The following is a 17116-nucleotide window of genomic DNA, read 5'->3' on the forward strand; positions in this document are numbered from 1 at the left end:
ATGCATCTTAGTTACTGCCGAACCCTCAGCAAGTTCTCAGTTTGGCAAAATCTGGGCACACCTGCTATAAATACAATGTCATCCAAAATATTCACTATCCTTTGATTAGGAACTAAAGTATTCCTGTGGAAAATTAAGATGTTGTGTGTAATATTTTTATAACTATCATGTGGCCCTCAGGTAATCTGTTTGATATCAATCTGCCTGAATGCCAAGAGTTGAATAAAAAAAGGCTATAAAGGATGAAACCCACAGGAAACGAAACAATGGCAAAGATAAGGCTCCTGGAGTAACCAGTGCAGGGGAGCTATCAACTGGGGAATACCCCCATCTGGCTCCATAGAATGGTTTCATCTTCCTAAGGCTGAGCTAAGATCAAAGGGGATCCTAAAGCTTCCAAGATGCTAGAAAAAAAGGAAAAAGGTAATGAGTGAGTAGCCAAAGGCTACCAGTGTGTGCTGGTGAAAGCTGACACCGTATGACATGCAGAGACAGGGAACTAGCCCAGGAAATTAAACAAAATACAGTATATACATCAAAATTCTTCAAAGAACCTGCACAAAATTCCAAACATCTTCCTGAGCTCATTCTAATGCAAACACATAGCATATGATTTAGTGAATTTCAAAATGTAATTTTACCTGGAAAATTGAATCAAAAAAGCTTTCTTAAGCCTCCATCCCACATATCTGACATTCCCCATAGCTTTGATGCAGTGCTGGACAGAAAAATAAAAGTGATTAAAGTCGAGACTTCCTGAGGATTCAGATTATATCTATCCTCCCACTGGCAACAGAACAAAAGACTACTTGGCTACAATGGCCAACTACAGATCTATGTCTGCACTGCAAGGCTGCTCAACTTCAGGGTCCAGTCCACACACAGAACTAGGGCTGGTTGAAAACTGAAACTACTTCTTCCCCCTTCCCATTCAGAAAATTGATTTTTTTTTTAAACTAAAAAAAGAATTTTGGGGGAACTGCTTTCCTTGAAAAATTTCAGCTTTAAAAAAAAAAAAATGTATTGTATTCTTTGGTTGCTATAAATTTTGTAAAAATGTCCACGTTTTCTATAGAAGTAGAATTCCCCCCCACCCCACACAAGCTTTACACAAAAAGAGAAAAATGACAAACACTTCAGATTATAAACCTTTCGGGGCAGGTACTGTCTCTTTCACATTTGTGCAGCACCCAGAAATTGTGGTGTTTATTACTACAACATTTGTGACTGTGGGGGGGAGAGGGGGAGTGAGATTACAACACAGTGAAGAAAACAATGAGGGAAGAGTGACAAGTGTGTGGGGAGTGAAAAAAATGACGTGAGATACTGACTGAAAAGAGAAAAAAAGAGGACATGGTCAACCAAACTCATTTTTAGCAGAGTAACCCAATCCACATCGGTTTTATAGGGAAGGTGTGTTAGGAACCAAATTCAGTCAAATATTTTTCAAATACCACGAACTCCAACTTCCGCCTGCATACCCCTCCACACTCTCTCTCTCTCTCCCACCTGCTTTTCAGCCATGCCTGCCGTTTCACCAGAATTTAGTAAGTGCTCCTGAGTACATGTGCATTTTCAGTAGCATCAACTGCAAAGAATACACATTCCTAGCTATGCCACTGGGAAAATACTCAGGCTCGGGAACAGCTGCTGGAGCAGACAGTCCTTATGGTCACCTGTTGGAGAAGAGGTAATGTGCTGTCAGTCAGTTTGCATCTTGGGATGACAAGCTAGTGACATGAACACCTGCGCTGAAGAGAACAAAGATTGATTGAGAGGAAGACCCCAGACTGAGAAAACAATAAGTAGAAGAGAGAGAACTAGACTGAGAACAGCAATAAAAGGAGTTGATTATTTATTGAACACAAGGTGTTTCTGGAACAGTGTTAAGGATGACACTCTCCACCCCAAAGAACTTTTCTCACTCTAAATTAGAGTGTGAAAAATATACAAATGCACATGACAGTGTGTAGGCTGAAGGTCTCAGCTTCAGAGAAAAAAAATACTGGAACAGAGAAGTAGTAAAACAAAAAAGACACAGAAGAAAATCAATCATTACAAAAAACCAAGCCATTATCTAAAGAAAAATACAGAATGAAGAATGTTACATAAATACTAAAAACAGTCCTAAGAGAATTTATGAAGATCATACCAAAAAGGAAAACATTTTTACTTGTTCTAATAAATATTCTAACGTTAAAAATCAAGAGACTTTTTGTCATTAAAAATATTCACTAGTTCAATCTGCTTTCCCCCTCCCCAAATCTCTGACTGAAGGGCTTTTAAAGCATATGACATTACGTTCCTGAATATGTGACAACTAAAAACAGAGATTAAAAGAGAGCTCCAACCAGGTTTATATTCCTTTAATAATCAGTATTTAGTTTAATCTATTATAAGTAGACTCTTTCTGGAGAGTTTTAACTGTCATCTACCTAAAAAACAAAATAGTCTTCAATTAGAGAAAAAAAATAAGCAACTTGTCTAGAAAGTCCGATTCTCCAATGCAGCCAGACACATTGCAGCAACATTTTTATGTTCTCTGATGGGAATGGACTCCATTAAGAACGCCAAGAGATCTGCATCATTTCACAACAGCCTATTCATTATTTTTATAACCAGTATTTTGGGTTGACTTGTTAATGGACAATTTTTTTAAAATAAGACTCACATTATACTGAGATTTTAATCAGTTAAAATGATATCAAGCGAAATTCATGGTCACTGAGAAGTTTGAGGTTATGTTCTATTCCAGACATAATTTCTTATCTAAACTATCCAATTAACAAATTGCCTATTCTTTTTCAAGTTTTATTTTTATTATGGTCACCAATGTAAAAAGATGATTACGTGACTACAAGTGAAAACATCAAAGTAATAGAAAGAGTGGTCACATGGGTCACAGCTGAACAAAGTACAGTTGTAAATTATACAAGGCAAGAGAGAGTACATCGGCTCTGAACAAGGAGGGGAAAAAACAGTGCTAGCACTTTTAAAATCCAGGTCTTAGCTCATTTGATTGGTTGCAATTATCAAACTAAGATATTTACAAAGTATTCAAATAGAGACATACCCCAACCCAGACTGTCCCCCTTGACATTTTTCCACTTACCATTTCCTCCTCCCACCCTAATTATCTGACATTTGAGGTAAGTTTGTTTTCTCTCTATTTCTATATTGGAAAGGTGGAAGCTTCACTAAAAAACTAAAAAGTCTATTGTAGGTGAAAGGTTTTTAGAGGCAGAATAGAGGAAAAGTACAAAAGCAGATCTATCTATAATTATAAGGCCTATGATTCATAATGGCTCATTAACATTAAATCATTTCTGATATTGCCAACACTACATGCTCCCAAAGGGATACTTCAATTGCACTCACTGACAGATATGATTCTAAGGTGCAAATGAGCTAAGTTACTTTACTCTGGCTAGAAAAAACTATGTCCATTAAGAAACCTCACCTTCAATATTTCTGGTTCTTTGATGTCCAGAGATGCTGTATTCCATTGCTTGCTCCGTTTTTTATGTAGTTTGTGATATTCACGAGCACTTGGTGTCAGAAGCCAAATCACACAGATAGCAATCATAAATCCAAGGGCAACTCCCAGGAAGAGTCCAGAGAAGTAACTAGGGAGAGGGAGTATAAGATAAGCATAGACTAACATTGTAAAGAAGTACAAAGTCTTAACGGGTATTTTAGGCTGCTGCACACATAAATCAACTTCGTCTTCGCTATTGAGTGCAGTACCATATTCCTCAGTTATTTCTGCCTGGAGCAAAGGTTCTGTGGGTTTTTCCACTTTGCTTTCATCCTCTATTAAAAAAAAATCTTCAGAATACAGTTCACAAAATTCTTCATCCTCTTTGCTTGCCAGTGCAGACAAAGAACATTTTTCCAATACCAGCAGAGTCTTCAAATTTGGGTCCTTTGTGCTTACAGACTGGGAGCTTTTAGTCTCGGTGTCTTTCACATGTTCCTCAGCAGTTTTGGACTGGTTACTTTTATTTAGAGTAGAATCACTTCCATAGTAGTCCCCTTCAGAATCACATTCTTCTTCCTTAATGCTATAGTTGTTATTGCTTTCCAAGTGGCCATTTAAATTGGAAAGATTTGAGAGTTCTGAAGCACTTGAAGATAAGGCTTTGGGCCTGTGGCTACTACTTTCATCGCCCATTATTTTGCTGAGGAGTTGAAAAGGCTCATAGATGACCTCTGAAAGGCGTCTTTTAGTGTCTTCAATTTTAGCCTCCATTTCAGGTACTTTAAAAAAGGAACGAGTATCTGAAGGAGACGTTAATGGGGAAGAGGGGGCAGTTTTGGAATCGCCCCCTGTAACTCGAGGCTGAGTGAACTGTTTGAACAGGTGCAAGTTCAGTTTAGAGTCAGGTTTGTAGGATACAGCTTCAGATTCTTGTTTAGATGTGTCTGTGGACAGAGATTTCACTAAGGTTTTCATTAAGTGTCTATGTCTCGTGGGCGGGGTGGGCTCTTTTGGTTCTACATCTGTTGAAAGGGACCTAACTAAACTCATAAAAGGCTTTGAACTAGAAACAGTGGATGAAGCAGTAGACAAGACAGTTGGCTTGGATGGAGAGGACAATGGGGAGGATGACAAGCTGGCTTTCTGTTCCAAAGGAGACAACACACCTGATGAGCTAGCTACATGATACGAATCAGATGAGGGTGATGGAACTAATGGCACTGCACTGAATACTTGCGATGCTGAAGAAGAATCCAATGGCTTTACAGTGTTTACGGTTGGCAAAATCACAGGTGACGAAGATAAGAGGGATGCAGAGTCGACCATGCTATGCGAGGTAGCTGGACCAGAAAAATCATGGCCACCATGTTCAAAGCAGAGGTCTTCCTTGGCTTCAAGTGCTGTTACAATGCTTTGGTCATCCAGTTCATCATTGGGAGACTCCTTAAACTCCTCTTCCTCCTCCTCTTCCTCCTTCCCAAATGCCGAGAAGTGAATGGTGATGACATCTCGGGAAACAGATCGCTGAACTTGCACTTTTGGGGCAGACTGCTTTGAAGACATTTCATCAGTTTTCTCTGCATGGCTACTGTTCAGACTTGTCATTGCAGGTCCCAGAGATGTGTCAGGGTCTGTGGAGAGAATATTGAACTAAATTAAAGGCAATTTCTCCCCAGACTCCACTCTTATTTCCAACTATTAAGACAAACACAGAAAAAACTATGTACATATGACATGTCTGCAACTTAAGAGCAGCAAATATCCATACTGGCACTTTTCATTCCACTGGATTTAATTGTATTTTATCAAGTGAAACAAACGTATTCTACAGTAACTAAGAATTTATTTTCAAAAGTCAGACTTATATGTTTTAGATAAAATACGTACAAACTTGAGGAAAAAGTAGTTTCTCCTAGTGCACATAACAATGCTTTGCATATCATATGCAAAGATTAAAAGGGGAACTTTTAATCTTTGAAAAGAAATGAGAAAATGTGACAGGGAGCAAAGGAGGTGGAGGAGAATGAAGGCAAAGGAGAAGTGTGGGGGGGGGGGGGGAAGAAACAGGGGAATGGAGAGATAAGAAGATTCCTGCCAAACCCTTTCAGATGAAACTATCAAGATTTTGGTGGTAGTGGTGGGAAGAAAGAAAAGATAACAAAGATGCCAGGAATTAGAGGTATGAATTACTAGTGTTCTCCGTGATAGCAGAAGTGCAGCTAACAGCCAATGCATGTTTCCACACAGCAGAAAAATATACCTTCCACCATTAAGATAGTTAAAAAGATTCTACGCTGTTAAGCTACCTTTAAGTTTCTACAATTATTTGCCCTGTGAAGAACCCCCATCATCTATATCCCCAGTATATTTAGTTCTTACAGATTTATTTCCTGGGATTGAGATGCTATCCAGGCTTTAACAAAGCCTCCAAACTCTAAGCAAAGACAGAAACATGTAGAAATGGTGAGGTTAGCCTTTTTGGTTGCCTTTTTAGTTCTCATTTCAAGTTCTGTGAATTATGGACAAATGGTCAGGATAACTATCATTTTAGCAATATGCACTAGAACAATAATTGCAAACAATCAAAATTAGTTTTGGGCAGTACTGAAATTCTAAAGTCATCATTTAAAAAGAATTCTCAATCCCTTTTGACTGAAAATCCTTTAAAATACATATTAAATTTTGGCAGTATTCCCAATAAAGCAAATTGTAAAATGGTTCAAAACTCTGAAAATAAGCAGCTAGTGTGCTTGTCAAAAGGTTACTACTACCTTAGTTAGGACCATTTGCCTTGTCATTGGATATGAATTTCTTCTCTGAGAAACACCTCAGACAATGAAGTTCAAGGCAATTCTATTGCTAGGAGGGTAAGTGTACGACTGTCTTTGACTGTGTGTGGTAATAAAAGGGTGTTTCCATTTTGATCCAGGTTTTGAACAGGGTGTTCAGATCTGGGACAGTTCAGATTCACCCCATTGCAGAGATAAGAGGTGAGGTGTATAACATGATCATCTAATTTCCAAACCCTTCAACTAGCTTGGGGTTGTTCACATTGAGGGGGTTGTTTTAAGCCCATCTTTAGCTGTGACGTCAGTTCAGACATATTACAAGTGCCCAGAAATCTATTGCTTGTCATGTAGGCTTCCTGGGGAGAGGTCTAAAGCTGAAAAATGGAAATATAAAAAAATACAGTTAAGGCAGGGAGTGTGTGCACCCAGTGGCTAGAACTGGGGTCTGGGAGTCAGGAGATCTGGGTTCCATTCTTGGATCTGAGGGAAAAAAGCCTCAGTTTCACCCTCTATAAAATGAAGGATCATGCCACCTACACCACAAGGGTGTTGCCAGGTGTAGGTTAGGAATGAAAGCATTTTGAGATCCTTTGATGGAAAGGTGTTGTGTAAAAGCAAAGCTTTATGTCTGTCATTTAGGAAATTGAACTCCAAGTAATATTGAAAATGATGAAGTTACAGCCCCGTAAAATCATCTGACAAAGCAGCAACTAAAAAGTAAAAGAGCATAATAATAGAGACAAGGAGAATTAAATAACAGGAGGCTTCTAGCTTGAGTTAGAGAAAAAACTTTTTTTTTTCTTTTTTTTTTTTAAAGTTCCATCCCCACTGCATGCTAAGAACTAACAAAGTCTCCTTTCCACACCTCTCAACATGAAGCAGCCCTTAGCTTATACAAAGAAGATGGTACTGCAGTATAGGCAGACCGACTCCATTTTCTGAAGCCTAATTGTGTCACCATTATGACATACTTCTATTAGCTCAGTGACAAATGATCACAAATCTGTTTCAAAGATACTCATCTCCACGTCTAGTTCAATGCACCAAGGTCACTTAAAAAATAAAGTCCTACTGAGCCAAACTTGCTAGCAACACCACTTTGTATATTATCACATCACATCCATTAATGACAGGCATACGATAATTCAGGCATCTTTCCTGTCCAAAAAAGGACTGGGGGAAAAAAAAAATGGAACTAGCACACACACACACACACACACACTTACTTTTAACAAGAAATGAATCCAAGGCACTGGTGACCACCATCCAAAATGGTCAGGCAGAATAGAACCTCTGCAATTTCCCATGAGGCAGTACTTTATTTTCATTGTCAAGACAATACGTTTGTCACTTTAGTAACTAAGCTATTTTCAGGCGCTGTGAACATGCTGAAATCAAACTGACAAGCGGAATTAATCAGAAGTCTTTGCTGATGTTTAAAGTGCTGTTATACTTAGAAAGGCTATGGGAGAGGGAGCTGGATTCTGTTCTGGGTTACACATCATCCACCGAACTGTTAACCAAGTTCCAACTGCAGGACCAAGTTTTGCCATGCGGTTCAGCAGTGCAATCCTACTGCAGACAAGGAGCTAAATTTGGCCTGCAGAAGCAATTACAGGTGATAACGTAAAAGAATGGAAAAACCCAGCTGAGGTTTCAGATACCAAGGTGAATTTGCAGTTGGGGGGGGGGGGGGGGGAGATATAAATATATAAAAATGTGTTTTACTTGTAACATGAGCAATTTGCTCTGGAAATTAAGGGTGTCTTCACTATCAATGTTATAGCCCTGCCGCGGCAGAGCTTTAACATGGCTGTGTAGTCGCGGTGCCAGCGCTAGACGACAGCTCTCCCAGCACTGTAAAAAACCCACCCCCACAAGGGGCCTGGTTCCCAGCACTGATGCACTGTCTACACTGCCACTTTACAGCGCTGAAACTTGCATCGCTCAGGGGTGTGTTTTTTCACACCCTGAGCGAGAAAGTTTCAGCACTGTAAAGCGGCAGTGTAGGCAAGGCCTAAGATACAAACATGAAATCCTATATTGTCTGTTTTACAGATTCACTTTACATAACAGAAGAGCATTTTTACTGATAATTATGCAAACTGGTATCTTTGTACCAGACATAAAAGCAGTCACATATACCAAGCTTCTTAAACTAAATTAATAGCAAGAAAATTATGAATATTAAGGTTTCCCCCACCCCAGAAACAGTAGAATGCAGATTAGGAGAGAAATGGGTGTGGAGTGCTATTCCCAGTATTTTGGGAATGTTTTCTGTTCTCCACCAAAATTTGATCAAACACATTCCTTGTGTCCCATGATTTACCTCCCACTTTTTTTTTTTTTTTTTTTGGCTTTGTTACACAGCTAAGTTAACAGTTCATTTCTGAGAAACTCTGTATATTGCTTTCAGAATGCAAGACCAGAGTCAAATAGGATTTTGACTTGATGCCCATAGTTAGGACACTAACAAAGAACGTACTCTTGTAATAAAACATGCATTACTGAATCATATTTTACTGTTTAGATCATAATCTAGATCTCTTAAAACATACAGAATGCACAGTGTAGATGAATTAATGCACTCAAAACCTTAACTTCTGCACTTCCTAATTTTTTTTTTTTCCTTTTAATTGCACAATCCTCTGGTGTTTCATCTTTTTACTTCCACAGCACCTTTCTTCTGAGGAGCTCAAAGATTTTTACAGGTATAATAAATTAAGCCTTACAAAACCATCAGCATTTTGCCCCATTTCAAGTGGGGAAACTGAGACAAAATATAAGAGACTTGATCTAGGTCATACAGGAAGTCTATAGCAGATCCCCAAGCTTCTCAGTCACACGAGACCATCCTTCCTTATATTTAGTATGCAACAGTTTAGATAGGAAATTTGATATTAACAAAGTTATTTAATAAGAAGTTCAGCACTTTGCCACCATTAAAGAACCAGGAGTGTGCTTGCTGAATCAGCCAGCCAGGCCAGAAGACTTGTTTTCCCCAGCCAATAGACTACTTCTTCACTGAAACTAGAGAACGTTTACGGCTGAACATTGTCCCAAGTGGCTTATTTTGCTGGTCTGTTCTGAACCAAGGCTTTTAGAAATCACAGTATCACCACATCACTACTGCTCCCCCATCCAAAAGAACTCAGGATGGAATTAAGTCCATTTTAATCTCATCAGAAGGATGTCATCATTCTTGACCACAGTGTACTTCTCTCCTGGATATATGCATAAGAACTCTTTAAAAAAAAACGAAGGGGGAGAGGGGTGGAATATTCAAGACCCTCGCAAATGTTTTGTTGTTACAAAAAATCCAAATAAACTCCACTGGAATCACAACTCTTCCAGTGTCCTTAGTAGTTACTGGTACATATTGCCTAACTTGCATATTTTTACTTATGTGTAAAGAACCTTGCAATATTTCAGTTTGAAAAACAGAATTAGTTCACACTGTCAAACACCTCACAGTGATTAGTTGGAATACAATAAACACAGGTCTTGGTTTCATTGTATTTGCTATTAAAATACAGAGACATCTACCACAGCTTGCAAACCTGCTCATAATTTGATTGTTACCAAGGAATGAAAGGCTGGAGAAATCAATACTTCAGGGCACAACTGTCAAACTCTCAAGTACAGATATATTGTTTTTGAGAAGATTCATACAAGAAACCCAAACAATATGAAATTGATTAACCAATCTTTAGTTTGCTTTGCTTTCCCTCCTAACAGTGAAGTTAGTGCTATTAATCTTTCACTTTACTTGAGCCAAGCTTAGTGCAGGTAAGAACTAGGGCAGGTTTTCTTACCTAGCTCCACCATCACACTGCAAACCTGACCTACAACACTCCCACATCTCGGTCAATGCATTTCAGTCATAACCTACAGCATCTCTGCTATTCCAGTTCTCTGCAACTTTCCCTACTTTCCCTCCCACCTCCCATGTACACTCCCCCACTGTAACAGTCCTAGGTCCCCCACCTTACCTCTGCCAATGCCCATCAATCCTGATCTTCAGCACTCCCTCTCAACTGCCTCCCACCATTCTAGTTTTGAGCCATTTGTTTATGCACTATCAACTGTGCCAAACTGTGTAGATCTGATTTTGGGGGGGCTCATGAAGTGTAATTGTATTACCAGAATAATAAGTTGAAGTTGCCTGTGCCCCTGCTCCATAAATTTAAATACTAGTAGTACAAAAACTTTCCCATGCCATTTTGCCTCTTGAAGGCACCACTTCTCGAGGGTTAGAAAGAAAGAAAGTAGATGAGCATGCTTGCCAACAAGGGAGATGGCAATTTCTGCAATATGGGTTTCTGGTTATTAGGAACTGCCCTAAGGTCACCAATTAATTTCACACAAGCTACCTATAATGGGTGTAGAGATTAACGATCTTCAAATCCTATGGACCTAATTCTGGATCTGAATCAGTATCCTAGAAATGAAAAGCTCCTTTTATTTATAGTATGAAATTGCATCTGAGCCCTCTAGCCCCCACTGTTAAGTATTCGGATTTTATATATATGTATATGTATATGTATATGTAATCCAAATACTTAATATATATATATAGCCCTGCACGGATATAAAATTTGTATCTGCAGCCGATCCGCAATAAGAGAGCCACATAAGTAAATGACACTATGTGCCCCAAAAGAGTAAGGCATACCCAAGCTAATGTTCAAGTGTTGTGCGTAATGTGGTCTCTCAGAGTGCCCATGGCATGAACTCTGTCATGGGGAGATAAGCCCTTGGCCCTGACAGTCTAGGGCTGCTCTTATAAATTCTACTGTCTGCATTGGAGTCAGGTTAGACTTCTCCATGTTTACACAGAATCCCAAGGATGCTAGGAAGTGGAGTAGCAATAAAGTGGATGCCAGGACTTCTAGGCAGGACTAGCTGTTCAGAAGCTAGTCATCTAAATACAGGAAAATGTGATGAGTAATCTCTGAGTTACCTCTCAGTCTAAGCCTGTTTACGCCTGATGAGTCATCCCTGAATTACCTCTGAGCCTGCTTGAGCTGGTTTAAACCTGATGAGTCATCCCCCGAGCCAGAAAGTGTGATGAGCCTCTGTAGGTAATTACCTACAGGTCTTGTGATAGGCCACACGGCATTCAACCAAGCTTCAGCCAATCCACAGGTAAGGATTCACCCAGGTGATCCCAAGGTAGGTAGGTAAGTTCCTAAGGGAAGCAGCGTCTCCAGTCGGCTCAACATTACATGGCCAGGAATACTCCCATTGCCTAGTAGTTCTGATGGGCACAGCTGGAGCAGGGGTAGTCTGTTTCCACGCTAGCCAGCCCCTGCTCCAATCTCAGCTGGCCGCCTGATGATTCTGACACTCATCTCAGCTGTGCTACTACTACTGAAAAAACACTTTTGTGAAGACCTTGCATGCTGTTGCAGGGCCAAACAGAAGTACCCAGTATTGGTAATGTTTGGGATCCAACACAAACCTATAGAATCTTCTGTGGGAAAGGTGAAAGTCCACATGAAAGCACATGTCTTTCAAGTCAAGAGCTGTGAAACATGTACCCTTTACAATAGGACCAATAAAAAGCCTCCCTGGAAAACATGGGGAATTTTAGTTTGCAAATAAAAATGCTGAGCCAGCACAGATAGAGAACCTCCCCTTTTCTTGGGAACTAGGAAATATTTTGAATATAGCCCCTTTCCCTGATGTTGAGGCAGCACCCACTCTATTGCTCCCTGTTGGAGGAAAAGATGCTAACTCCTGAAGGAGGATCTCCTCCTTGAAGTAGTCTCTGAAAAGGAGTGGGAAAGGGTTTTTTGGAGGGGGTGGGGAGAAAAACCTTAAATGGTATAGCCAAAATGGATGGTATCCAGCACTCACTTGCCTGTTATCTCCCTCCAGTTGTGGGGAAATTATGATACGCATATACATTGGTTCACAGTTCCCAAGTGTCCCATCAAAGTATTTTTGGACCAGGGGATGGAAGTTGGATAGCTGTAGTTGAAGTGGAAGGGGCAGCGTATCAACCTCTGTATCTCCTGCCATTTGCAATACAACTCATAAGAGGACTGGTGATTGAAGGGTTGCAGTAAAGGCCTCTGTTTGTACGGCTGGTTCTGGTATTTCCTCTTTGGAGCTGGTGTATCTATACACTTAGGGAGTGGAGGGTTTCCCTGGAATCTTTTAAATGAGTACAATGACTCGTCTGAGGTTTTGGATGAAAAGGTTGTGCAAGTCCTCTAGAGTGTTTTGTACCTCCCTGGGAAACCCAGAAAAGTGCAACCATGATTCCCACCACATCAACATGCCAGTTGCCATTGATCTCGATGCCATATCGGCTGCATCAATCACAGCTTATATCAAGATTCTAGCCACTAGCTTGCCATAGCCAATGAGGGCTTGAAATTGACCTGTCTTCCCAGGGTAATTTGTCCTTAGAGTTCAGGAGCTCAGAATAATTCAGAAAGTTGTACTTAGGCAGGAGAGCCTGAATTCCAAATTGGAGGCTAACAGATGTAAACCTTGGCCTCATCTACAGGGTGGCCATTGGGTGGTGTTGCCTGGGCAATCAGGGAGCTCAGGGGAGGATGAGCGAACAAGAACTCTGCTCCCTTCAACATGAAGCACCACTTTTCTGCCTTCTTGGGGTAGGGGCATGTGTTGCCATTATGTGCCATATGGCCCTAGTCAGTTCCAGTATGGCTTTGTTCACCAGGAGTTCTCAGTCCACCAGGTCCTGGTGCTTTGTCTGAGTCAGTACAGCAGTCAGTGTCACTGTTGATTCAGAGTGGTACCGTAGAAGCCTTGGTACGATGCATCTTATGATTATGAGGCTTAGGGAGGCTTATGTCCTCATGGCCTGGGCATGAAGACTCACCTGACTTGGACATAGTCGGGAGGGATCTCTCCTATTAGTAGATCTAGGAAGAATCTGCTTTGATACTTATGAGAATGTCCCCTACTCTCGTGAGAAGGCCCAGCCAAAGGGTCCTTAGCCTTGCTCTTTCCCACTCCTGGGTGAGATATTGCACTAGGAGGTGCACTTCTTGGTGACTCTGGCTGATGTACGGAGGATTCTCCATCCCAGGTCTAAGTCCTCATTGTGCATTCCATAAAGGTGCTTCCAAAGCCAGAGTTCTCAGGCCTGCCCTGTTTGACTGGGATAAGAGTGGTAGATTACTGCACTTAGTGGGGATATGTGCTTCTCGGAGGCAGTACAGGCGGTTGTCACCGACTGAAAAGGAGCAGGGACACGAGACCCAGTTTTGAAGGCTGATAGCCTGGGTATAATTTAAGTCTCATGCAGGAAGACCATGAGGGGTCACTGGGGTAGGCTTTCTAACAGCTAGCTAAACTGGAAAAGCTATTACTCTAACAATAAATTGTGAATTATAAAAAAAACTTTGAAACACTTCCAGGAGAGAGGAGCAGCTCCAGACACTGGAATATTCCGACGCAGGCCATGCGGCGGACAGAAAGACTCTGAGAGGCAGTCAGTCTGCACTGACCCTTTTACCATCAGTGCAGAGCAGGGGGAGGAAAAGGGTGCAGGTGTAGACTAAACCAACAGACACCTCTTGCAAGAATTCTCTGGTCTCGGGTGCAAGGAGCACATGTTTACCCACAGTGGGATACACATAAGGAATAGCCTCAAAGAACAAAGAATTAAGAGAATTCTCTGTAAAGCTCATACAACTGCAGAAGAATCTCACATGAAGGGGTAACAAACAAAGATGTAGCATACAGGAATACAGAGTTTGTAACATATGTATTGACGACTGAGGTGAACAACTGGTAACAGTTTTAAACATCATATGAACAAAAACAGCTCTGCATAAAAACAGAACAACACTGACCCAGAGGGTGGAAAAAGCCACACCAAGAAAGAGGGGGTAGGTAACAAGATCTATCTGAGAGAAGGTTTTGTGGAAGTTTAAGTGCAACAGACAAAAACAAACTATAAATTAACCTACAAGACCAACAGCTACCAACCTAACCTTTGCAATAATGCTAGCAAACAAGGATATTTTGACTGAATATCATACTATATGCTACTAGAAATATTTTTTCTCTGTCTTTCCCTTTTATAAACTCCCTATGTCACTTTTCTATCAGCGAAGAGCCTATTATGTTCTACAATGACACCTCTTAAGGACTGCTTCTTTTATCGTTATTCTACCTTCCAATTGGAAGGACAAGTCCCTCCAAAAATCAAAACCAAAAACCAGTACTTTTTAAATCAGCTACTCAAACCCAATAGAGAAACAGGAGTTGGAACAAAGCTTATTGGACCATATACAGATTGATTGAAATTTACTTTTTTCAGTTTTAAGTATCAGGCTCATAGTGGGGACAAAGATCCCGTATCATAGAGCAGAAGGAAGCAAGGCACCCACGCATGCACACCCACCCATCTCCAGGATTCTAGAGGAGCCGTCCCTCAGTTTCTGCTGCAGGAGATGTTGCTAAAACCTCATGCATCTTCTTACAACACCATTGGTGAAACCTGATTTATTTACTGTCATGAACATACAGCTGAAGGGTAGCATAAAATCCCTCCTTTATCTATAAAAGGTTAAGAAGCTCAAATAACCTGGTTGGCACCTGACCAAAAGGACCAATAAGGGGAGAAGATACTTTCAAATCTGTGAGGGAAGGTTTTTGCTTTGTGCTCTGTGTTGTGGTTCTCTCTGAGACAAAGAGAGACCGAACAAGTAATCCAGCTCCTATTGAAATGATACTTACTATTTCTGTAATATTAGATGTAATAGCAAGGAAATATGTTAGATTCTTTTTTTTTAGCTTGTGAATTTTCCCTAGGTTAAGAGGGAAGTATATTCCTGTTTTTTTTTTTTAATATAACTTTAAAGTTTTGCCTAGAGGGGAATCCTCTGTGTTTTGAATCTTTTTGTTACCCTGTAAAGTCATCTTCCACCCTGAGTTTACAGAGGTGATTCTTTTATCTTTTTTTAAACAAACTTATTTTAAGAACCTGATTGTTTTTCAGTGTCCTAAAGACCAAGGGGGTTTTATCTGTGCTCACTTTGTAACCAATTGGTTAGGATATTATTCTCAAGCCTCCCCGGAAAGGGGGTGTAGAGGCTTGGGGGAGGTAGGGCTCCAAGTGGCCCTCCCTGAATGTTTGTTTAAAATCATTTGGTGATGGCAGCGATACCAAGGGCAAGGAAGGAATTTATGCCTTGGGGAAGTTTTTAACCTAAGCTGGTAGAAATAAGCTTAGGGGGGTTTTCATGTGGGTCCCCACATCTGTACTCCAGAGTTCAGAGTGGGTAGGGAACCCTGACATTTACAAACAGGGAGATCCTTGAGAAACTTAATATATTCCTTAACATTTCATCTCCTTCAACATGCAGCATTTTACACGGTTTGACAAATATTTGAAGCAATGGGCTATTGTTACAATAAGGAGATGTACAGTTTCAGTTTTTAAAATAAATAATTTAGTACCACATCTTGCAGTGGAGAGAAATTTCATCGTTCTGGACCACATTTTTGGAGCTTTAGGATTTCATTTGCTATAGACTTAGATATAATTTGCCTTGGTAAGAGAATCAGCAAGCTACCAATATAAAATAGGTCTTTGAACTAAAAAAATTTATATAGCAAACTGCAACAAAAATATTATGCAACAGTCCAAACAGCAGTCATTTGATGTGAAGCAATACACCTTCTGAAGGACTCCTCTCAGTAAATGTTCCTTATCTGGTCTTTCTTTACCCTTCTGTAAAATACGAGCATTGGCCCTGCACTCTGGTCTAAACCATCAATTCTTTCCCTTAAAAAAAGGGTAAAGAAAGTTCCCTGAGCTCCACATAACCATGGCTAACCTTTACCTTTATATTTATTTTAAGAGCAAAGACAAATGTGAAAAACAAATGATTCAAGCTGCAGTGACATTCATACCTTAGGCAGCCCGAATTCTTGACAAAAGAGCAAAATTTTCAGATTCTGTTTGTTACCTCCAATCAAAATGTCAGAAGTCTGCCACTTGGCGATAGATCTGATTATCAGAGTTGCTTCAGGCAGGCTCCATATTGAGTTATCTTACAAATTACAGTCAGGAAGACAGGGTCTTGTATTTCTATATTTTGTTGTTGTTGAAATAATAAGTAAAAGGATCAGTCTTAAGGGCTCTTGTGGTCACTTGACAGAAATACAGAGTTTAATTGAGGCTAAAGTGTATAATGGTGTAGTATCAGTTAAGAGAGAAATTTACCCCTCCTAACACTGCTTTGAAAAAGAACTTCTGTGCTTTTAAAAATTAAACATATATTGACATTTATTTATTTATTGAAAGCAGATTTGGGGTTTGTCTACCTTATAGATTTCTGCATTAGTGCTAAAATCCTAACACTTCACTGCTGTAGTTTATTGTGGAGTAAGCAAGCCACTTCTAGTGGCGTTATGTCAGTGCACAGTCCACAGGGTAGACAAACCCTTGAAAGCACATTCATCTGTGTTTGACAGGAAAAATGTAGTTCCGCCTCATGGCCAGATAATACAGCTACAGTACAGGGAGCCAGAATCTCCATTATAGTGCACTGACTGTCAGAGGCATACTGCAGCAAGTAACTAAATAGCTGTAATGGGATATCAGTAGGAGGATGGAGGAGGAAAATCCATGCAATGAAGGTAATGATTGAGAATACTTTACACAGGCCTCTTCTCATTTAGAGAAGTGTATTTGCAAGATCGCTTTGACTTACACCTCCATTGTGGAATTTTTTTCCCTACTCCTCCCTCAAATTCCACTGCCCTCTCAAAAATAAACAATGCCCTCACCCCCGCCAAACAAACAACCTACTGAGAAAAAAAACACAGGAAGGAAAAATCCTCCTTTATT

General features: G+C 40.2%; 1 protein-coding gene across 1 annotated transcript in view; it reads right to left on the reverse strand.

Annotated features, from left to right (window-relative positions):
• The window catches only part of TEX2 (testis expressed 2), a 109512-nt gene that overhangs the window by 53927 nt on the left and 38469 nt on the right, over positions 1 to 17116 (reverse strand). Inside the window, exon 2 of the mRNA XM_065415037.1 lies at positions 3461 to 5112. Coding sequence (XP_065271109.1) covers positions 3461 to 5086 — 1626 coding nt within the window. The 5' untranslated portion in view covers positions 5087 to 5112. The remainder of the gene's footprint in view (positions 1 to 3460; positions 5113 to 17116) is intronic.

The sequence above is a fragment of the Emys orbicularis genome, chromosome 13 (genome assembly GCF_028017835.1).
Source record: "Emys orbicularis isolate rEmyOrb1 chromosome 13, rEmyOrb1.hap1, whole genome shotgun sequence".
Lineage (NCBI taxonomy): Eukaryota > Metazoa > Chordata > Testudines > Emydidae > Emys > Emys orbicularis.